The 22,949-nt window shown below is 41.0% G+C and overlaps 1 protein-coding gene and 1 long non-coding RNA gene across 4 annotated transcripts; both read left to right on the forward strand.

Annotated features, from left to right (window-relative positions):
• Window positions 1-182: 182 nt before the first annotated feature.
• MAT2B (methionine adenosyltransferase 2 non-catalytic beta subunit) lies at window positions 183-13,678 on the forward strand. 3 transcript variants are annotated; one of them, XM_086851644.1, is made up of 8 exons: window positions 2,181-2,238; window positions 2,327-2,775; window positions 5,659-5,853; window positions 6,472-6,586; window positions 6,875-7,027; window positions 9,826-10,019; window positions 10,976-11,089; window positions 12,071-13,678. In XM_086851644.1, exons 2-8 carry the CDS (start codon window positions 2,713-2,715, stop codon window positions 12,239-12,241), a joined length of 1,005 nt encoding a protein of 334 aa, XP_086707770.1. In that variant the 5' UTR covers window positions 2,181-2,238; window positions 2,327-2,712; the 3' UTR covers window positions 12,242-13,678. The 3 variants fall into 3 exon arrangements, with proteins under 3 accessions (XP_023792042.1, XP_086707769.1, XP_086707770.1); XM_023936274.2 differs by lacking the exons at window positions 2,181-2,238; window positions 2,327-2,775 and adding an exon at window positions 183-515; XM_086851643.1 differs by having other exon boundaries at window positions 2,149-2,775.
• LOC147650385 (uncharacterized) lies at window positions 3,146-4,116 on the forward strand. The gene is made up of 2 exons (XR_015276692.1): window positions 3,146-3,215; window positions 3,953-4,116. It is a non-coding gene; the product is annotated as an uncharacterized LOC147650385 (long non-coding RNA).
• Window positions 13,679-22,949: the final 9,271 nt, after the last annotated feature.

Consider the following 22,949-nt stretch of genomic DNA (forward strand, 5'->3'; position numbering starts at 1 on the left):
AAAAATACATGATTTAACACAAAAGTTACTGCTCTGATCATTCATCTTGCTTTATTGTAGCAAGAACTGGTCTGTGCTTAGTTGAAATATAACCTGAAGAGCTCTTAGAATTCTCAACCTGCCACACCTAATTAGAGCCCTCCTACGGTTTGCTATAAAAGACAAACTGTGTAAGACTCAGTGCCAGTGCTTTGAATGGGTCTCATGCACACAATGGCTGTGCTTGCTCATGCTGGCTGTTATGGGGTAAAAATTTAAGCTCATACTGAGCTGCTTAAATGGTACCACTGAGACCAGACCAAAAGCTTTACAGGATTTAGAGCCACATGTGATATAGGGCTTGGATTTGTTTTGGTTTCAAAGGTCAGCAGAGCCAGTGCTGCTCTCAGTCCATGTGTTCTCTGCAAGCACAGCAGACAAAGGGACAAGTGCACAGTTGAACTGCAATGATTTCCTAGGCTGGTAATTCCCTCTGTGGTTTGGCAGTGCCTGAAATGCTGCTGGAAATGGAGCAGGTAAGGCTCTGGGTATTTGCATTAACAGGTTGCTACCACACTTTGGTTACAAAATCAAGGGAAAAGCAAATGGGGAGGAGAGAGGGAGACTTAATTATGCTTTAGTCTCTCCGAATTACAGTCTGAAATGTTAATTTAATGAGTGGTCCATTTAGTCACCCAGGGATGCATAATGCTTAAGTGACTGTGATCTAGACAGCAATATAATTTTTATTGTAAAATCATAGTGTTTCATAAAGTGGATGTTACAATAATAAAGAAATTAAAAGTGTAGGTAGAACACTATTATTATAGAACATGAGCTCTGACTTGAGGTAAATATTTGAGGAAAAAAATTAGATTATATTATATAATGAAGATACAAAAACCAGGTATAATTTAACTTATTCTGGTGACAAAGATGGTAAGACATTTTACAGGCTCATTTATGATTGTAGCTTGAGATTTCAGTGTTATGCTTTTGCTATTTTCCTCTTGCTCTGAGCCTGAAAGACAAAATTTTTATTTCCCCTTCAGGGTATTTTTGTTAAAATGGACAGGGGAGCTCTTCCAGGCTGTGTTGGGAGAAAATGATGTGACATCAGGTCTTACCTCCATGCTGCTAAACAGTCTGGTATTTCTTTGTAGATTCTTCTTCTTGATTTCAAGCTATAAATTACTGATATTTTGAATAGAATTCTAAAGTTAATGGAAAGGAATTAAATGTCAATAACTTGTTACACAGGAAAAAAGGGCATCTTTTCAGTCTCATTCCATGAAGGCAGAAACTGGATGAAGTACTTCAGTTTTTTTATGTGTATGCACTTTTTTATCCTTTAAATGTTAGTTGTTTGTCAAAAATAAAGGCAATTTACAATATTCTATAAAATTTTAGTATGGTTCTATTAAATTTTGGTAGGCTTTTCTGGTGTTCTTCCTTGAGTACTACTAATTAAAACTATTTTAATCAAATCAATTTGAAATAAATTCATTGGCATAGATACAAATGTGAAGTAGCTACAGGGAGTTTTAGCCAGTAGTTTTTATGCATCTACTTAACTTCAGTTCTTTTGCTAAAACAATGCTAGGCACAGTCTCTGCCTTTGTGAGTCAGAAATGGTACAGTAACACTTTGTATACCGTATCCTGTTACCTTCAAAACTTCTATTAAAAAAGAAATAAAATCTGTCACCTTGTAAGCATGTAATCCCACATGTAGGATGAGTACTGTAAGCAGTAATTGTGCTCTCAAAAACAACCCTTCCTTTGTGGGATTTACCAGTTGCTTTTACATCGAACTCTGGATAAAGGCAAATTGAAAATGCTTATTTTTCTCCATTCTAAAAGGAGGAATAAAGTGATTTATAGTGAATACATGACAGAGCTATATGCAGGATAGTATGATATTTTGGTCTAATTCTGAACTTCTACTTTGTTTTTTACAAATGAGAAATCACAATAGAAAAGTTCACAGTTTCAATAGGCGATATGTGGTCAAATATTAAAACGCAGCGCCACACGTACTTACTGCAGTAACTTTTATTACTATTTAAAACACCATGACCATGAAAAGCGGAGCCAGCCCTGCAGGTACGGCAGCCCCAGCGCTCGCGGTGCCCCGGGAGCACAGGGCCCCTCTGCTTCCCTTCTCCGCGCTGAGGCCGGGAGCGTTACGGGGCCACAGCAGCCGCTTTTGCCAGCCGCGGGCGCTGCTGCTGTGAGGCGCTGTGGGGGACGCTGCGAGGCGCGGTCGCTCTGAGGCGCTGTGGGAGACGCTGCGAGGCGCGGTCGCTCTGAGGCGCTGTGTGAGGCGCTGTGGGAGACGCTGCGAGGCGCGGTCGCTCTGAGGCGCTGTGTGAGGCGCTGTGGGAGACGCTGCGAGGCGCGGTCGCTCTGAGGCGCTGTGTGAGGCGCTGCGAGGCGCGGTCGCTCTGAGGCGCTGTGTGAGGCGCTGTGTGAGGCGCTGTGCCGCGGGGCGGGGCTGCCTGTGGGCGCTGACAGCTCCCGCGCTCCCCCCGGCCCGCTGCCGGCCCGCACGTGCGGCCCTCCCTGTCCCTTTAATACCCGTCCTGGCCCCGCCCCCTCGGCGCGCCCCGGCCAATGAGTGCGCGGCGGCGGGAGGCGCGTGCGTCGGGCCCGTGGCGCTGCGAGGGCGCCCCCTGCCGCGCGGCGCTCAGCACGGGCGCGGAGCCTCCCTCGAGCAGCGCCGGGGCCCGCCATGGTCGGCAGGGAGAAGGAGCTCAGGATCCGCTTCGCGCCGGGACGCTGCGAGCTCGTGGAGGTGAGGGCGGCGGGGCCGGCAGCCCGCCGCGAGGCGGCTGTGCCGCTGTGCAGCGCGGGGCCGGGCGGGCAGGCCCGGAGCGCTGACGCGTTCGCCGCGGGGCCGCGGCCGCTGGGGCTGCGCCTTGAGGGGCCGCAGCTACCTGAGAACTGCAGCTGGGAGCGCCCGCGGGCTCCGCGAGTTGGGTTGTTCTGTGTCCTCACGGGGACGCTGTGCTCGGCAGCCCGCGGTGCTCGGCAGCCCGCGGCGGCGCTCTCGGTGAGCCCGTGGCCCAGGGGAGGGCTCGGCGGTAGCGGCTGTGTGCGGGAACTGCACACAGGATTCCTCTGGCAGCCGCGTCCCTGCTGCTGTCCCGGGCGGGGGCGGTGGTGCCCCACAGGTGTACGTGAGTTGCCGCGACAGTGAGGTTGGGCGTGTAGGGAAAGACAGAACAAGTCCAGGTAACGCGACTGTAGATTCACCTGTCGTTCTGAGCCTTTGGAAAGCCAGAGGCTTTGCCTTTTGTTTTCTGTGGCTGCAGGGAATGTCAGAGCAGAGAGAGCTCAGTCTCACGTTTCTTTCCCTGTAGTAACTTGGATCTCATTGTGTTGTTTTGTAAATCTGTTACACCAGTAGCTTCTGGGTTTTAGTGGCCATTCCTTAAACTGGTGGTTTGAATTCATCATAATTTTCTAAAGAAAAATACAGAACTTGAAAAGCTTTATAAAAAACTTTAAAAGCACTTGTTTCTGGTTTTCAACTTGAAATGCATCATGTTTTGTTCTTTTTATAAATTATACTGTTATTTTATAGTTTAGTAATGTCTACAAAGTGATCTGGCGCCTCATAAATGCTATTTTTTAATCTGATAATGATGTAACTTGTTTATGTGCATGAGACTTCTAAACACAGTGCCTTTTTGCTATTCTTGGTTAATATGAACATCAGATGACAATAAATGGGTAGCTGCATTATAAACCTCAAAACTGTATGTTTCAGTAGTGTTAGTAGACTATAGAAATGCTGCTGCAGCTAGGTCATGTCATGTGAAGGAGCAAAGCAGCATAGGGAAAAGAGTTCATCTGTTCAGGTTGTTTGTCACAGTAGTGTTCAAATTTCTGTCAAGAAGAGGTTCAAACTGGTAATTAGTTGGTGTAGGATTTTTGAGAAACATCTGTCATTTGTCTTTCTCTTTCAGAAACAAGAGGCAGGAATCAATTAGTCTTGCAGACAACAGCAGTAGTATGCAAGATGTGCTTGGTGAAAGCTGTGTTTGTGTCCAGTTCAAGCTGTGCTGCTGATCTAACATCGTCTTTATAATATGTAAAATAAACAAACTTAGATGAATGAGGCTTTAAAACATCAAATTTGCAAATGACACTTGTTTTTGTGTTGGTCATTTCCTACTTACTGAAGATATTCAGTTGTGATTTTAGAGAACCTTTTGACTCTGTTTTGCAGCAATTGTTGGATATTTATTAGCAGGCACCTCTAGCTGTGGAAGCCCTGATCATAGGTCCTGTGACACTCTGTGCAGACTTTGCTAAGAGGAGTACAGAATAAAATAGCAGTTGCATGGTCTTGCTCATGCTTTACAGATGGTAAACGAGCTTGTGTTCTCAGGTAAAATTTAAGTAACTTTTTGAACATCACTTGCTGTAATCTGTCATTTTCAGACAACTGTCCAGATATAAAGTATTAATTATCATCCACTACTAATGGGAATAAGTCAGCCTTCATCTGGAGATTTAGAGTTGAGAAAAATACATGCCCTGTGCTGGGAACTTCAAACAGTTGTTTTGATGTAGGCTTTTTCCATCATGCTGCTCTGCATATACCCTTATGGAACAAAAGCTTTCTGACTTCATGGGTGAAAGACAGTAATTTGGAAGTGGCTTCCTGTGGTGCTCTGGTACAGTGCTTAGAAATTACTGGTCTATTGAGATTGCATAGCAGAAAACATTCTATGATATTATAATTCTACAGGAATTATAGTAATTTGTCACAAATTGTCCTTGTGTGTAAAGTGGTCAGGAAATCCAAGATTTGTGGATTCTGCACACTCAAAGTTTTTTCTGCACAGGCATGGTAATGATATGCTTTCATTTTTGTTTTTAGCAAGCAGATTTTGGGGTTATTCATGGCAGAAGGAAAACATCAAAGGAAAATAAAGATTTCAGAGACAAACGTGGATCTTGTGTTTGGTGTCTTAAAAACTTGATGTTCTCGTGAGAGGTTGGATGAAGTTTGTGTGTGCTAATGTTCACAAGCTGTCCCAAGTACCAAAATGTGCAGGAGCTAAAGTACAGCTTTAGTCTATTGAATAGATTGAGAACTGAAATTGTCAAATCATTTCCAGATGCATTTTGTAAAACTGACAAGAGATCCGTATCTTGGTTTTACTTATTAATAGACTATTGTGTTGAATAACAATTAATTACTCTTCTATTTAATAATAATATAAAATATTTTAATTACTACAGTAACTTGTATTGTATTGCTGCAGCTTTTAACAGGCACAGTCTATCCAGAATTATTTGTTGTAGGATTTGGACCCTAAATGTTACATCTTTTAGGTCCATTTTCTAAAGAAGTAAATTCCCTCCTTTTAGATTGCACAAAGTTATCAGCTTTTGAATGAACTTAAAAATCTGTCTTTACTAGTGTTTTGTTGTATAAGTAAATGAGTTGCTCACTGAAGTTTTGTTTTTATTACCTTTGAACATATGTTTAAGTAGATGACTGCTTCAGTATTGTCCTCCCAGATGTTGGTGTTCCATGAGACACTCCAAAAGAGTCAGGAGAAGCTTTTTTAGTACTCTGACTGTAGTCTTGCATACTTTTAAAGAAAAAATAGTAAAAACTACAGTAGAAACAAAACTTTTCCTGTTGTCATTTCCCTAGGAAGATGTTGACGTTCCCAGTAGGCGAGTTTTGATCACTGGTGCTACGGGACTTCTTGGCAGAGCTGTATTTAAAGAATTCAATGAAAATAATTGGAACGCAGTTGGTTGTGGATACAGGAGAGCTCAGCCCAGATTTGAACAGATTAATCTTCTGGACTCTATTGCAGTTCATGACATTATCCATGATTTTCAAGTAAGTTTCTGGAGTATAAAGTGGATGGGAGGGGTACTTTATGTGTCCAGTAGTCAGCTGATAGTGCTGCTGAGTTCTGGGGCGTGAGTGGGGCTGGTGCTTTGGCAGAGCTCTGACAAGGTGAAGCTGCGTGTTCTGCCCCACCCAGAGCAGAGGTTTGCTCTGTAGGTATAGATAGCTCTGCTCTTTGCTGTGCTCACCACAGGCAGGCTCCAAGCACAGCTGTAAGTGCCAGCACACTGGAAAGGAGAAGATATGTTTATTGACACAATAATGTGTCAACATGCAGTTCTAGAGAAGTGGAGGAATATTTGAATACAACAGCAGTAATTCTGTGTAGTGGGCAGTGTTCACTGGTTTTTCAGTCTAAGTGCCAAGAGGAATATATAAAACCTGAAATACATTATGCAGAGTGCTATTCTGTAGAAGAGTAAATATTATCTTAATAATCTGCATACATCAAGTAAGCCATGTGTAAATATTATACCTAAAATTTTTAGTACCCTTGTGTGTGTGAGAGATGTATTTTATTTGCCTGAGGGGTGTCATCACTAGAGTTAGGGTGCAACTGCCATCTCTTGATATGTTGGTTGTTTAAAATTAGTCTTTAATTTCCAGCCTCATGTTATAGTGCACTGTGCTGCTGAGAGAAGGCCAGATGTTGTAGAAAGTCAACCAGATGCTGCTTCTCAGCTCAATGTTGCTGCTTCAGCAAACTTAGCAAAAGAGGCAGGTAAGGAGACCATCTCATGGATTTGGTGTCTTATTAAAATCCTGCATCTATTTATACAGGAGCATCAATAGAAATGGTACAAGTGTGAATGTCACTTCTGCCAGCAGTGTGCTGTCAACCTGTTTTCCATAAGTGTGGTGTGCACAACTCTGAAGGATCAGGGAACAGACAAAACAGCAGGAATGAATGTGCATGAAAGATGAGATCATTGGGAGGATTTAAGGGTCTATTGGGATTTCAAAGAAGGTATGAATTAATATAGATTATCTATAAAAATTTTCTTCATAGCTGGAGTTGGAGCATTTCTGATCTACATTAGTACAGACTATGTATTTGATGGAACAAGCCCTCCATATAAAGAGACTGATGTACCAAATCCCTTGAATTTATATGGTAAAACCAAACTGGAGGGTGAAAAGGCAGTTCTGGAAAACAATGAAGGTAAGACACTCAACTATTTTTAATATAGGCTCTCTATTTTTACTCACTTATATATTAGCTTAGTAGACTCTTAAGCCAGTGATGAAGTTGCAAAACCATGGAAACAAGTTTCAGAGAAGAATGTGATTAGGAGTTGGTCTCCTTGCTCATGAGCAATCCCTCTTGCTTATATCTTGACTAAAGCTTTTATTTCTTACCTGTTCCAGTCTTTATTCATGTTAATTGTCTCTCTCTGATGGATATTTAAGAGCCTTTGTCTGTTGTGAATCTGCAGTTCCTAAAGAAAGATAAAATACATAATTCAACACATAGCTGCAGTTATTTATGGGGATGCATTGCAAGTGTTGTCAATGTATGTTTACTTAAAGGGAAAACCAGACGTGATTCAGTAATAATACAGCTCAAATCAACAAGGAGCCTTGTTTCTCTTTGGGTTCTGCTCTATTACATATGCCAACAGGCCACTCATGTTGGTTTTACTCACCTTCACACATCAGATTCCTTCTTGTAATACTTTCTGAAGGGTTAATAACATATTTATTGTTTTAAACAACAAGATTTTTAAAATTTGTTTATGTCTTTTCTTAATGAAAATTTGGTATACAAAATACACAAACATAATTTTTAAACTTCTATTTAAAGGAAAAGAGCATGTTCCCTTTAATTTAAGATTTGTTTCTTGTATAAAGAGAGATTTGGCTGTTTCTAGTTAGTACACTTTTAGTGTCCATTCACAGATTATAAGGAAAGAAGCACTTGTTTTTTTAATCAAAAAATCTGAAGAAAATAATCTCAGTACACATGCAGAAGAGGCTTCTGATATGTCAGTATGATACTCACACTCTGGTTTTGTGCTTCCCAACCAGAGAACCAGTTTAACAACCTATTGTTAAATTAATGTGATGGTCTTCTAGTAAGTAAATATGCTGTGTATGATGGATGTGGCATTAGTAGTAAGAAAGAAACTTTGTTAAAAATTACTTTGATAAGAAAAGTCTTGTTTAAGTAAAAACAAATTTAAATGACAAGTTATTCCCTCCACCTCTAGATTAAATACCATCTCTGGATTTGACTGTGATGCTGTTTGCTCCCTCTTCTAGATTGCTAATGCAGATAAGACTTTACCAAATCCAAGTATGTGTGGCTATCTTGCTAGACCCTTCCCCCAGCTCAACACTGCAGTTTGGTTTTGTAAACTTTTGGAGCAGGATCTGTCAGGCAGCAGTGATGTTATTAGCAGGAGGAGCATTGAGGTGGTGCTGAGTAGAGTTAGAAAATATGACTTCTCTTGATTCATACAAATACATGTATTTTCCATGTACTGCAGTTCCAACCAATAATTTGCTGATATGGTGTAGGTAGAATTCCATTGGTCAAATCTGTAGCTGTGTTAACTGCCCTGTCCATTTCTGTTGTAAAATGCAGAAATCTCCAGTAAGTGGGTTTTACATTTTTTTAAAAAGATACTTTACCTTGGTTAAAACAGGATGCATGCATATATATATATGTGTGTGTGTGTGTATATGTATGTATGTATATATATGTATGTATGTGTATATATATATGTATATATATGTATGTATATGTATATAGTCATGCTTATAAAACTACAAAGTGTTAAGAGGTCCTAAGAGCTGTTTGTCCTGAGGCTGATCCTCTCCATGTCCCAGAGGGCTGAGAATGAAAGGAAAGCGGTTGTCTTCTCAAAGAATGAATATTTTTAAAGCAATTAAAAATAGATGTTTCAACTAGTATTTAAAGAGGAAGAACTCACCTGCTGAATGACCAAATAACTGCTTCTAGAAGCAGCAGGAAATCAGTGTCATGTTGGGTTTGCTATTTGTTTTTCTTGTCTAAGTACTTATTGTGGTTTACTTCTCTGTGAGAATAATTTCTGTATTAGCTTTTTCTGTTTGTCTCTTTAATAGCTATAGCATTTCCCTCCAAATGTATTAAGAATGGCAATGTTTTGGTGACTTCAGCTTCTAATTTCAGTTCCAATTTTTTTTTGTTTTCTCTTTCAGCAAAACTATTACTTTTAAGTAATTTGTCATAGCCTTGGATTTCTCCTCAGAGGCTTTTTGAGTCTTCATGATAGAGATATACTAGTATGATATATTCCATCATGAAATATGCTTCTCTTTGCATTTTGTTAATTTCTCAAATCACTGTCCTGGAATCTTATTATTTACTATTTTTTACTCTTTTATTACTAAACATTTACATTATTTACTGTTGTATTCTGTGAACCTATTCCTTGTTTGTCAAGCTTTTAATTTATTTCAAAGGTCATATCTTTTTTCCTTATTATTTTCTTAATATTATTTTAAGTAATATCCTCCTTTATACAGGAGGTTTCTGCATGATGGGTGAAAAATCTTTGTAATTGATGCCTGAATATGATGACTTGTGATTGGTGGGAATTTTTCTCCTTGCTCTTACTCAGTGAGGGTGGCAAGTTCTGGAGTAACTGCACAGAGTAGTTGTTTTTTTTTAATTTCTTAATTTTTGTTTTAATCCAAACAGGCATCTTTATGCAATTAATTAAGGCTTATTAACTTATTGGAAATAATAGCATAAATGAAAAAAAAATAATATAATAATGTCTAAAATTTTAGTGTTTATAAACTGATTTTGATAAAAATTAAAATTCTATTCTGTGAGCCAACATACTGCTTGCATTTTATTTGTGATTTGTAGATGCTTAATATGATCAGCATATTTCTTAACACTTCCACTTTTCAGATTTTGCTGCAGCATTTATTCCCACCCATGATCTAAAATATTATTTCTTTTAGAAACTGCAGTACTTAGGATTCCTGTCTTGTATGGAGAGGTGGAAAGACTGGAGGAAAGTGCTGTGACAGTAATGTTTGATAAAGTACAGTTCAGTAATAAATCTGCCAACATGGACCACTGGCAACAGAGATTTCCTACCAATGTCAAGGATGTAGCAGCTGTTTGCAGACAACTAGCAGAGAAGAGAATGCTGGTAAGAGTGGCAAGAAATGAGCCTCTGCAAGGTGAAAACAGTTTGAGTTCTCAGCTTTGCTTCTGAACAACTGAGAACTGCACATCATCTGGATTATTTGCATTTCTGGAATGCTAGGAGGGAGGAAAGAACTGGCTGTAATACTACAGGATCTTTGCATGACTATAAGGGTATTGTGGTCTTTGAAACAAAAGTGGTTCAAGGGATGGGACTAGAACCTTCTGAAAATTGTTTTGTGTCTTCGGTATAGAGGAGAGAATTAGAAATGCCGAATTCATTCTGATAATGCCTTTTACAAATTGCTAGTTTGAACTAAACAAAACCATGTGTTTGAATGTAATTCTCAAATATGCCCTTGTTTATTGTATTAACACTGAAGTGGCAAAACAAAGCCCCTGGCCTGAATTACTTCCTTGTATTTGTTCACCACAGCACCTTCAGATTACCATCTTTGCAAGGTAACAGAACCAAACAGTAAACAACCGCCTTTATTTTTTCATACAGTAACTTTGTAAACATGGACCGTGGACATTGTGCAGTCAGCTTGACTGGACTTGTACAGGGTTTGCAGCTTAACATTCAGAATGTGTGTAATGCCTTTTGCCTTTGTTTTTGAGTAAGTGAGCATCACAGAACAGCTGAGTTCCTCCTCCCCAGCTCTTTGATCTTGCTTGGTTGGTGGGCAACTCTTTCCCTCCTGTTCATTCTACAGTACAGGACACAAGCTGTTTGTGAGGTCAGGTCAAATAGAATTAAACACCAGTTTCCCATCTCAGTCCCTGCTTGGGTGTTCTCTGAAAGGGTACATATGTTTCTAGAACACCTCTGAGGTAGTGTAAGATGCCTTTTGAGATAGGGTCTTGCTGGATGCTAATTCTGCACAGTTCTTGCACAGGAATTAGCCTGAGGGCCTGCTGGCTGCTTCCTTTCATCTGAGTTTCCTCTTTCTTCTCTAGGACCCATCAATAAAAGGAACCTTTCACTGGTCTGGCAATGAACAGATGACTAAGTATGAGATGGCCTGTGCAATTGCAGATGCTTTCAACCTTCCCAGCAGCCACTTGAGACCAGTAAGTGATGTGTTGTTGGACATACAGGCAGACAGATGTGCCTGATCATTGCAAGTAGCAGGTCTCCTGCTGGCTGTATGAGTGAGCTTCCTCTTCAGGATGGGCTGTGTCTGGTACAGCAGCTCTTGCTGAGGGGATTGGCTGGTATCAAGCTCAGGAAAACAACAGCTGCTTTGACCTGCTGAATTAGGAAAATTAGTCAGTTGGTCAGTCACCAGTTTCCCAGTAGTGTAATGATATTTCTGCAGATCAGTTCCCCTTAGTCAGAAGCAAATCTGTACTTTTATGTTACATATTGATAGAACATTTACTTGAAGATAGGGCTCTGTAAAAGCTGTGCAATGTCCAGATTTATTTCTGAATACATTTACTTAAGAGCTACAAATTATTTTTGCTTTGCTTAAAACACACCTCCTGCAGTTTTATTGACACTTGAGACTACTCTTAAAGACATACTGGTAATGTGGTGGGCATATAAAATGTCAGGAAGGTTTTATCTATGTACAAAATAAATTCTGAGGATTCAGAATTGGTGAACACTGGAACTCAAATGTGACTTGGAAGATGGAAGAAAAACAATAGAGAACACTTAGTCTTAATTTTTTCTGCCCAGCTCTTTTTCTCTTTGAGTATATTGATCAAGACATGGTTCCATTTACATTCTGGAGCATTCCTTACCTTGTGACAATAATCACAGAATGAAAATATGAATAAAATGTTAAAAAACACAAATAGTTGCAGTAAAGAGAGTGAGAAAAATTTCCCTTAGGACAATTCACATGGCCTGATGTGTTGAAATAAAGTTAACAATAAAACAAGTAAGTAGCAAAAAAAGCCAAACTACAAAAAACCCCACAAAATAGTTGTGAGGGTTAATCTATGTATAGAAAGCTGTGAAGAAAAAGTTCTAATGTACAAGTATTTTTCAGTCACTTCTGATTGCTTACTGGTGTGGGACTTTTCTCCTGTTTCTGATTTTAGATTACTGATAGTCCAGTTGTGGGTGCTCTTCGTCCGAAGAATGCTCAGCTGGACTGCTCCAAGTTGGAGATGCTGGGGATAGGTCAGAGAACGCCATTTCGAGCTGGGATCAGAGAATCACTTTGGCCTTTCCTTGTTGACAAGAGATGGAGACAGACAGTCTTCCATTAGTTTGTAACTTTTCTAGTAAAAGTATGGTATGTGGCACTTTTTTAAAAGAAAAAATAGTTTTGTATGAGTGTTCTTAAATTGTGACATTTATGAGCTTTCATTTAATTGGGTAAACAAATGGTCTTGCACTAGTGAAACTTAGCCTAAAAAATGTTCAGTGACAAAAACTGAGCCTATTTGATGTCATGGATTTTTCCCTCCATTTGTACCAGTCTGACTTAGTATCTGTTCTTGGTGGATTGAGGTTCTTAGTAATGAGTACTGTGTGATGCTAAGAATGACTCGGATCACTTGCTGACTTACTTTTGGCTGAAATATATTGTTGATGCTTAAGGTCTGTGCCATTGTTGTATATACCATTTCTCTTCATTAAAAGACATGGTCAGTTACTTTATCACCAAAAATCTGAGGGTTTTTTTTTTAATTTCTGAAGGTGGTGTTCTTAGGAAGTTAAGCTGAAGTAGGAATCCTTAAATGTTTGTTTTGCTTGAGCTCATTGATCAAAATGTTTTTTAAAAAAGTGAAGCTTTATTTTTGCAATTACCAAGTGTACTTTTTATGCTTGAAATATTTTCAGAATGTTCTGTAAATTGAATGCCTGCAGCTTTGTATTTGTACAGTAAGTTGTATGCATTTGTTTTCATGGTGACTTATGGGGGAGGGTGAGGATGGTGGGAAACCATTAGTTTTGACCTGGGGTTTTTTTGGGTGGGGGATTGGAGTTGAAGGATTTTTTTTTTTTTATTTTGTACTGGGTGGTTATTTGTTTTTTGTATGAAAACACAAAATACCTTCATCCTTCCCTTCCCTTTTTGGGGACAGCATTTGCAACTTGTTAAATTAATGGAAGATGTTTGTTAGTCAGTACGTGGGAGATGGAGAGGAAAGGTGTTTAATAGTTTGTAGCACTGCAGCGGCTTTTGCACAGATTGTCAGACCTAACACCACTGCAACTTCTTCTGGAACAGCAAGGTGTATGTGGTGAAGGTTTGAGGCATAATAAAACTGCAAGAGTCTAATATAAGGCAGTCTTTAAAGCTAGACTCAATAGCCAGGTCATGTGGAGGAAGAAGATTGTAAAGCTTTGCTTCCTTTTTAAAGTTGTTGAATCAACAATATAAATGTTCTGATATTGCTAGCAGATTATTAGTAGAGCTAGTAAAAGGTGCAATTGGATGATCATTTATTTTTCTTCTGAAATGAAGGAGAAGGGAAGGATGTTTAGATTTAAATTTTTTTTTTAAGTGTATGGGGGAGACACACAAAAATAGACCAACTGAAGGTCTTGTAAAGGTCAGCTTCACATTCAGTCATTTCATTTCAACTGGCCTATGCTAAGCATTCATAATCCCAGTTTGTTTTTAGTCTGAAGTCCTGATACACACATGGTAACCTATCTCCAAAATTACAATAAATATATATTGCCAGCATGAGAAACAGTTGTTGATTCTTTCTTTACCATCAGGATTTATTATCTGAATCATAACTGTTTGCAGTTCTTGAAATCTGTGTGCCCTTTCAGTGTTGGGGGCTTTTTCCCTCTTTAATTCAGTAATTATTTTCAGGCTTGGATTAGATTGGATCAGTTTCTCTGTCAATGTCACTGCCTTGGACATGTGATAAATGTACACACAAAAGATACAGGTGTTGAAATATGAGCCCTGAAACATCTTGGGCCTCAAGGCTGGATCAGGAAGATTCTATGTTCCTTCCCCTTGCAGAGAGAAATTTGGAAGGAAAAAAGGATTACTTCTCTCCCAAAGATAAAGGACCTAAGTGAGATGAGTTGGGCATTTTACTGGAAGGACAAAATTGAAATATTTGAACTTTTTTTCCCACACTGAGCAAGTAAGTCCCACTGTCCAGTTACAGCCTGTCAGAGGGGATCCATGTCCTCAGCATCCCCCTTGGAGACTGCAGTCTTGAGGCATTTGGCTACTGGACAGACACCTTGAATGACATTTCCCTCCTCTGGTTATAGAAATCTAAGACAGCACCAATAAATATGGTAAGAGGCAGTGAAACTAACACTGTCATTTTCCAATCACTTTAAAGATACATTGCTATTGACAGAACTTGTCATACTCTTTCCTTTTTGTCTCTGGCTTTGTTTCTGACTGTGTGACACTGGAGGTGTTTGTGTGCATCCACAAGGGCCAGGAACTTCTTAGGGTCAAAATAATTTTGATTGCATGAGACAGTCTTGGTGTTGGGAGGAAGGAGTGGCCTCTTTTTCCAGCAGCTGTGCCAATTTCTGCCAGGTTGGAGATTGTGGAAGTACGGCAATACACAGTCCTTGAGTCCCCATTCGAGGGTTGGAGGTTTATATTCATTTATTCATTGCTGTCTGTCAGCAGTGGGCATAAAGAAAGGTCACTGGTTTTAAAGTCTCATTTTCTGTTTCAAGCTGCAACAATGCAGTAGAAGCCCAGCAGAGGAGGGGCTGATGTGTGTCTCAAACACTGATAGCCAGATGGCTGCGGAGCAGGCCAAGGACTGTTGATGTCTGGTGAAGAGGCCATACAGGGGTTGGGCAGCACTTTTCTGGGACAAACATCCTTGTTCTGGCTGCTGAACATAAGCACAATACATACTGCACAAGCATGGGAATGTGGTCCAGAAGTGCATACATTTTTTAAAAAGACCCCAAAGCTCTCTGACCTATTTCTTGGTTTAGAAGAAGGGACTTCAGGATAACTAATTTGCATAGAAAGTGATAAATTTCTCTCTGGGGCAGGGAAAACGTACCTAGGGACAGGTACCCTGACCAAGCCCAGGACCCTGGGCACCTCAGCAACTGGATCAGCACTGGAGCCAGGACTGGTGATCTCTTTTTCTCCCTTTTTTCTTCTTTCCCTCTCTTTAATTAATCTCTTCCTCTCTCTCTCTTCCCTTTTGCCCATCTCCTTTATGTAAAACCCCCTGCCATGTGCTTATGTAGGGGGTCAGGGACTAACTGGTATCAAATTCCATGCCAAGTGTGTAATTCACTAATAAAACTGTAAGCTTTTGTAGACCCTCTGACTTTCGTAGTTCTTTACAATATTTGAGTCATTTGAAGAAATCTCCTGGTGGTTTTGGGAAGCACAAGTGTAAGAAATGTTTGCTTTTCAATAGAAACTCCGTGTAAGTGCCAGTGATGTAATCTCCAAGGACTTGAGTCCTTCTCTATAACAGCTGGAAGAAACAAATGGAACAAATCCACAACCTGGGAGAGGTGATGGAATGCAAGCTCAGCAAGTGTGCAGATGGCACCAAATTGTGAGCAGCAGTTGTTATGTTCAAGAACAAGGCTGCCATTCAGACAGATCTAAACAGGAGAACAGACACTGGTAGTAGTCTAAGTGAGTTTATTTGGCTCATTATTCATGAGAAAGGCTGGAGAAGGTCAGATACTGGAAACTGGAGTAAGTGAGATGTTAAAAGGTTTTATGATTATGCTGGAGCAGACGGTCAGTTATAAGTATTAAAAGCTGACAAGGCACAAGGTCAAGATGAATTATATATTTCTATATTCTAGCAAGGGTGAGAAGTATTTTGAGCAGCAAATGCTTTGCAACAGTAGAGCTTCAAAAACTGAATGTAGGTCTAAAGAATTGAAAATTAACTAACATGACCTTGTGTATAAAGAGGCTTTATTTTGCTCAAATTCAGTTTGTGAATGAAGATGGCAGGAAGGGAAGAATTTGTTAATAGAAGAGTCCAAATGAAAGCAGAGCACATTCCTCTGTGTGATATTCTGTATATTTTCTCAAAGTAGTTAATCTAAATTGTAAATCATTGGTCCTGCAATAGTTTTACTGTTTCTTGCAGGAAAGGGCAATATAGGAACACAGCCCAGTGGGTAACAGGAGGAGTATTTTTTATCCCTCCCAGGTGTGTGAATATCAAAGAGACAATATGAAAAACTGCTTGGTAACCACAGGTGAAGTGGTTTCTGATTTTCTCCCTGAGGACCTAGAGCACCAGATATCCTGGGGGGACAATCTCTAATTAGCTAAAGGGAAAAAAAACAGGGACCAAGTTTGTGCCTGATTGTTTCAAGTCTTTAGTGGATAGTTATTTCAATAAAAATGCAATTGTGTACACTGATAACAGCAATACACAAATGCAATGAATACTGGAAGAAAAAAAAAAGCACAGAGGCACATTGAAAGTACAAGATAACCAGTACCCATAAACAAGAGCTCTCCATCTGAAATCAAATACATGAGTGTAAATGAAGATATGCTTAACTCAGTAACTAAAAGGTTAAAATGTGTAACATTAATCTTATATTTTCATGAAAACAAGATGTAAATACTTATTTCCTCCTCTCTTTGGGGCAATACAGGTGGAGTTGAATGGAAGTACAGCAAAATACCTTCGTATTCAGACTTTCTTTTATTTTTATTTTATGAAATAAAATTATGATTTACGTTATGATTGGTCTCTTTCTTGTTTGATTTTTGAAGAGGATTTCCAGTAGGAAGAGGTAAAACACAGAAAGCTGAGAGTATGGAAATGACTGCAAGGGGTGACACAGAAAACAGAACAAATACTGAACAGATATGAAAAATGCAATGTCATGTTCTTAACAGTGGAGTGAAAGGCTGAGAGACATGGTTTATGTCAGCAGGGTACACTGCAGATACATGTCAGGGCTCTGAGGGGGCCACTGGCCCTGGAGCCCCTTTCCCTGGCCCTGGGGCTGGGCTTGCCTGCAGCGTGGGGCCAGCTCTAGGATGGGGCTGCCAGGGGAGGCTCAGTGAGGAAGAGCTGGGGGAAAACTCCCTGGGCCTTTGCCCTCAGATGTGGCTGTGGCCACTGCCAGGCCCCTTCTCCCCACAGCTGGGGACAGGCTGTGGCCAGAGGATGAGGAGCTCAGCCTGCCTGTCCCATGCCCCTCTGGCTTCTCCCTGGCCAGGGAAGTAAAAAGGCTTATAGGAAAGAGAAAGACTCTAGGCTGGGTAAGATTAGAGAAACGACTTAAAATGCTTCTCTTCTTGAGTCTTAATGATGGCTATTTTGACTTTTTCATTCTGAAGTATTTTACTGATAATTTATTAAAGGACAAAGCACAGCATTAGGCACCAGTGAGCATATAATAGAAGCAGAAGGACTAGAAGAAGATTGAGAACACTGTGGGCTTGTAAATCTGATCTCAGGCAGAAAATGCATGGAGGGCAATTATGCACACAGAACATTTAGATATATGTAATTGCTTAAGGGGAGTCAGCATGGATCCTGGAAAAAAAGATTAGGCAAGATAAATGTGCAGGCAGGACAGCTAGAGTGGATATCATTTATCTGGATTATGGGGAGGGAGGGGAAAAATTTTAATTCTACATAAACTGAAAGATGATTCATTTTCAAAGCCCATAAACATAGCTTGAGAAAAAGCTGGTGGACTGGATTATAGCAGGTAGAGACAACAGGTATAAGTATCATGTAACTCTTGTACAAAAATTCCCCATCTGATTTTCAGAGACTGTTCAGTGAACCCCTAAGGCTTTATGTTTCTCTCAATTGTTTTTAAGTAACCCCCACTGGCTCTAGGACTGTCCTAATATAACCTGAATCATGGTACCAGTTTGTGTGGCAGAGGCTTGAGTCTGTATTCACCTGTGAATATCCACTGTCACAGACTTGGGGATACAGGAAGGGGTTCAGCCTGGCATCAAGCACCCTGGCAGTAATTAAGTCACCCATTACTTGCTCCCTCCATTTATCCATATTAGATCAGGTGAATAAAACCAGTAACATTCCTCAAGACTTCAGGTCAGGCTCAGGATCATTATGATGTTGGTACTCAGCCACACCTGTGAGAGCTCTTAGTGCTTCGGGTGATGTGCATGAAACTGTGGATGAAGTTTCCAGGAGCCAGTTTCACCCCTTTTATAGTCGAAGGCCAAGTGTCCAGAAGCTACTTTGGTTTTGGTTTTGTGCTGGGAACAGGTTCCAGAGAGGAGAGTGATACACATCTTAACCTTGTCAGGAAAATCCACAAACACCAGAGGTTTAGGTCCAAAAAGGAGACAGGAGAGTCCTTCAGCTTTATTCAAATAAGGGAGGGTCCACCAGGGCACACACCCGAGGGTTTTCTCTCTCGGGGTTTTGGAGGGCTCAGCCTCCTTTTATCCCAAACTCCCGGCCCCATGCTGCCCTCTGCCTTTCCCCATTGCTGAGGCACTGGGAAGGTTCAGCCTTCCCAAACCTCCTGCCCCATATCCACCCCTGAACCCACAGTTTTACCCCAAAGTTCACAAGCTGAGCCTTGGGCAGACCTTGCCTGTTTCAGGAGCCAAGCTGTCTGGGCCTGGTAACAAACCTGCTGCCCAAGGGCAGTAGAGACATTCAGCCCAAAGGTGGCTGAACCCACACCTTCACCCATGGAATTGTTTCTGAGGACATGAGCACACATCTTTCCTTTCAACCTCTTCCTTCCCGTGGGGAAAAACCTCATCCCTTTTGCTTGGCTGTTCCTAAGGAAAGCACAGCCAGCAGCTAGCTCAGAGCCTTCAGGAGCTCTGTGAGTGTGCTCTTCCTCCTTACAAAAGGAAGAATTGATACAGGATAGATGCTAGTATCTTCTAGTAATGCATTAAGTGGTGCAGGTTAACAGGAGATAATGATGAGAACAGCCTGTGAACTCTAGCAGAGTGGAATCTGTGTAAAACTAGTTTTTATCCAGCCGAGAGCTCCAGATGCTGGCTGGGGAGAGCTCTCCTCTAGAGCCCAGCGCCAGTGCAACAGCAGCACTGCTATTCCTGGAGGGATTCCACAAGCCTCTGCTTGACACCAGCCTGTCCTGGAAAAGGTGCTATCTCCATAGATATCTCTAACAGTTCTCTCATGAAAAAGCTGTATTTTTTATGTGTGTTGGGGTGGGGGGGTTATTTCTGATTCTGTTACTTTCTTTTTGTTTCTGCTCGTTTCTGGGTTTTCGTTTGCTTTGTTTGGGTTGTTATCTTGTTTAATTAAAGCTCCCTGTGCAGTGTGAAGGTGATAGAATAGACTGAAACTGAAGCAAGTTATCAAAGAGGGTTTGCAACAACCTTTCCTTTTCGAGTTGTCCCCTCGCTCAAGGATCAGCGTTCGGGAGCTGTGGTGGTGTTTGCATTGACTCCAAAGCTGTCCGAGGCTGAGCCCGTGACACTGCCCTTAGCCAAACACCCCAGTGGGCAGCGGTAAGGACGGAATATGGCAAAATCCCCGTGTCTGCGGCCGTAAACCAAACACACAGGTAGCCAGGGACAAGAACGGGATAGTGGAGAAGTGCCGTATTTGCCTCAGTTATTCAAACACGCGGGTGTTCGACACCGGGGGGATGGAGGGGCTGAATTCCATTTTTGGGGGGCTGATCCGAGCAGCACAGCCCCGGGATGGGGATGGAGGGGCTGATCCGAGCAGCACAGCCCCGGGATGGGGATGGAGGGGCTGATCCGAGCAGCACAGCCCCGGGATGGGGATGGAGGGGCTGATCCGAGCAGCACAGCCCCGGGATGGGGATGGAGGGGCTGATCCGAGCAGCACAGCCCCGGGATGGGGATGGAGGGGCTGATCCGAGCAGCACAGCCCCGGGATGGGGTTGATGGAGGACCCGGGTCCCCTCTCGGCGGAGCCCCCTGCAGTTGCACAGCGCGGCCGCCCGAGGGCGCTGCTGCCGCGCTGTCTCTGCTGAGAGCAGCGGGAGCTCGGCGGCCGCCGCTGGAAAAAGACGGGCGATTTAAAATTTACATTGTTTGTTATTTCTTCATGTGTTTACTTTGATGCAAGCGGCCAGTAGCTGATTATCTTCATTTGTCGGTTTGATGGACACGTGCTAATTGCGTGAGCAGGGCGCTCGTTCCCCCGCAGATGCCGGGCTTGGGAAACAGGCGATATTTAGTTGATAGCACATCACTTGCTGGATGCTACCAGCCAAACTCGTCATTAAGATTTCAGGCAGATTAAGATTACAGGCAGAGTGAAATGTCTGGAGGCAATAGGATCATTTTTTGGGGGGGAGCTGGGGAGGTAATGAGAGTTTATTTGCTCCTTTTCTGCTTGATGGCTGAGAAGCAATAACAATGCCCAGAGTCTGAAGGTTTGTGTGCCATCAAGCATGATGTTACACTGTAGTTTTCTCAACTGGTGAGAAAATCCTTAACACAATCGGTTTGGAGGTTTTCTTGTAAAATATACTGTGGGAAAAACTACAGGATTTAGTTTTGTTTATCTAGCATAAATACAAACAATCTAATTTTCATAATGTGTGAAACTTCTCTGTTTTAAATGGAGCCTTCATCTGCTTCATCTGGAAGTGTCATTTGTTCATACATGATGACAGAAGTGTATTAATAAAGCAGTCAGGAACAAAATGCCAGGGCCTTCTTGTTCTGTCTCTTGACACCCTGGAAATCCTAGTGTTTAGTTTTCACTTACTTTAGCAGATTGCATAAGTATTGGAAAGAAATGCACCTAATCCTGAAATGCACTTTCGACCCCTTGTCTTTGACCCTGACACATGTTGACATTGGAAATTAAATTCTGGCAGTTTTGCTGCATTCAGTAAAGGGAAGTTTGCAGAGGCAGACAGGAAATCCATTCCTACTCTGTAGATTTATCACAAAAATGCCGAAAGCAAATAACAAAGCAAGTTTGCTTTACTGGAAACAAACTCACACCTTTGCTCTTTCAAAGATCCTGTTTACAAGTTAAAGCCATGGCTCAGACTGTCTTTCTTCTTAAACTACCAATCTATAGGTGCTGCCTGAAGGCACTTGCAAAGGAAAAGATCAGGAGATATCCTGCTGCTATCATGGTCTAACAGAAGCACTTGATGTTCTGAATACTGGATGATTGTGTTTCAGTAGTCTGAGAGCCTGGGGAGCTGATGCTGAAATGGAGGCACAGGTGTGCTGTCACCAGCAAAATGATTGCTCTGTGTACAAAAACTCCAGCTGAAGTTACCCAGATCAATACAAATCTTTCTGGTGCAAAGTGTATTCCCAATAAGTGTATTAATGGGCTATATCATAAAAAGATTTTAAAAGGTCAGTTGAAAGGACTCTTGATGTTACCTTCTTCAAAGGCTCTGCCCACACTTGGAATAGAGCTGTGTTTGAAAGTGGTGTTGAGGCACAGTTTGAGTTTGGCTCTAGCTGTTCCAACAGCAGCCTGGCAAGAGCTTGGATGAGATGTTAAGAACTCTATTTTCTTCTTGGAGGAGGAGGAGAAGAAGGTTTTGAGTTTTGTTAGAATTAAACAAGGTGCTGTGAGGTAGAAGTAGCTTTATTTTTTAATTTTTAAAAAAATTTATTTCCTTAATATGACTGGATTTGTGCTAAACATTTTTCTATATGACAGGTCATGGATGACACAAAATTCATTGTGGATTGCTTTTAAGACTGTTGTCTGCAGAGCTTTCCTTCTCAGAATAGACCCAATCTGTATTTGGAGAGAATTAAAATAAAATCATTATAGAATAAATAATTAAAATAAAATCATTATAGATTGTGAAACAGACCTAGCAATGAAAGTGTATTATGAGAACATGACAAGAAATTGTTCCTGTCACATGATGGTTGTGAAAGTTAATGCACAGCAAAAAGAAAGTGATGAAAGAGTAAATGTGTAGATTTGTTATGCTGGCTAGAAAATAAATGCAGTAAGTGTGTAGTGTAATTGGGAAGAAAACACAAGTATTTTGGTGCCCAGTTCTGCACTCTGTTTGCTGGCAATGACTAATTTGTATTTTGGCACTCTAAGAAAGTGGTACATGGAGGTGACTTGTTAGGATTGCTGATAACTTGTCAGGTTTCCACTGGGCACTGTTGTTGTTACAGTTTCTGGTGTGAAACTCCATTTTAAATATAGAACCAGATACAATAAAAAAGAAGTAAAAATCCCTCCTTTTTCCTTTCTGTTCAGGAAATTGCTGTAAACACTTTTTCCAAACTGTTTCCTCTTTCCAGAAGATGTTTTTACAGTCAGTGAAGTAGGCAGCATGGTGTAGTCAGGATACCAAACAGAAGACAAGCTCCAAACTTAACATCCATGGAAGTTGCTGACAGCTGCTTCTTCCTTTTCATTACCTCTTGCTGCTTGGTTCTGCATCATCACTCCCTTACGTGGGTGGGTTCACTTCATTCTCAGTTATAACATGGAATTTTTCATTTGCACTGAAAGATCACCTACAAATATAATGGAAATGTAAGGGTATTGTTAAGTTGCCTCACCTAAACATTTGCTCAAGAACAGGTGCCTTATCTTTGAAATCCTCTTGATGGCACTGAAGCCTCAGATATATATACTCAGAGCCTTTTCTTTCGGGTACCAAATCCTATTATCTAGGTTAGCTCATCTGTATTCAAAAGATCAATGTTGCATTATTACAAAGATCCTTTCAAGTGTAAAAAGGATGGCACTTCATTACAGAAAGTAAAAGAAACTAATCAAACTTTCTTGGTGAAATCATTGACTTTTTATAGTAAAGGGCAAATTTAAGAATTTGAAAGTCCGAAATGTAAGAGTCTTACAGTTGAAGCTCTGTGCTGCTCTAACTTAAATCTTCTGTAGCACAGTCCTTGGATTTCCATATAATCTGGAGAAGAAAGTGGTGTGATGTAACTCCCCTGATGGCTTCTGGCTAAACCAGGTTGCCATTTGTCCTACTGCAATCTGATATTCTGCATTGCTTAGAAAGTGTCTAGTGTGCAAAGAGGGTATTTATATGAGATAATCT

Source organism: Cyanistes caeruleus, chromosome 15 (genome assembly GCF_971803275.1).
Source record: "Cyanistes caeruleus chromosome 15, bCyaCae1.hap1.1, whole genome shotgun sequence".
Taxonomy (NCBI): domain Eukaryota; kingdom Metazoa; phylum Chordata; class Aves; order Passeriformes; family Paridae; genus Cyanistes; species Cyanistes caeruleus.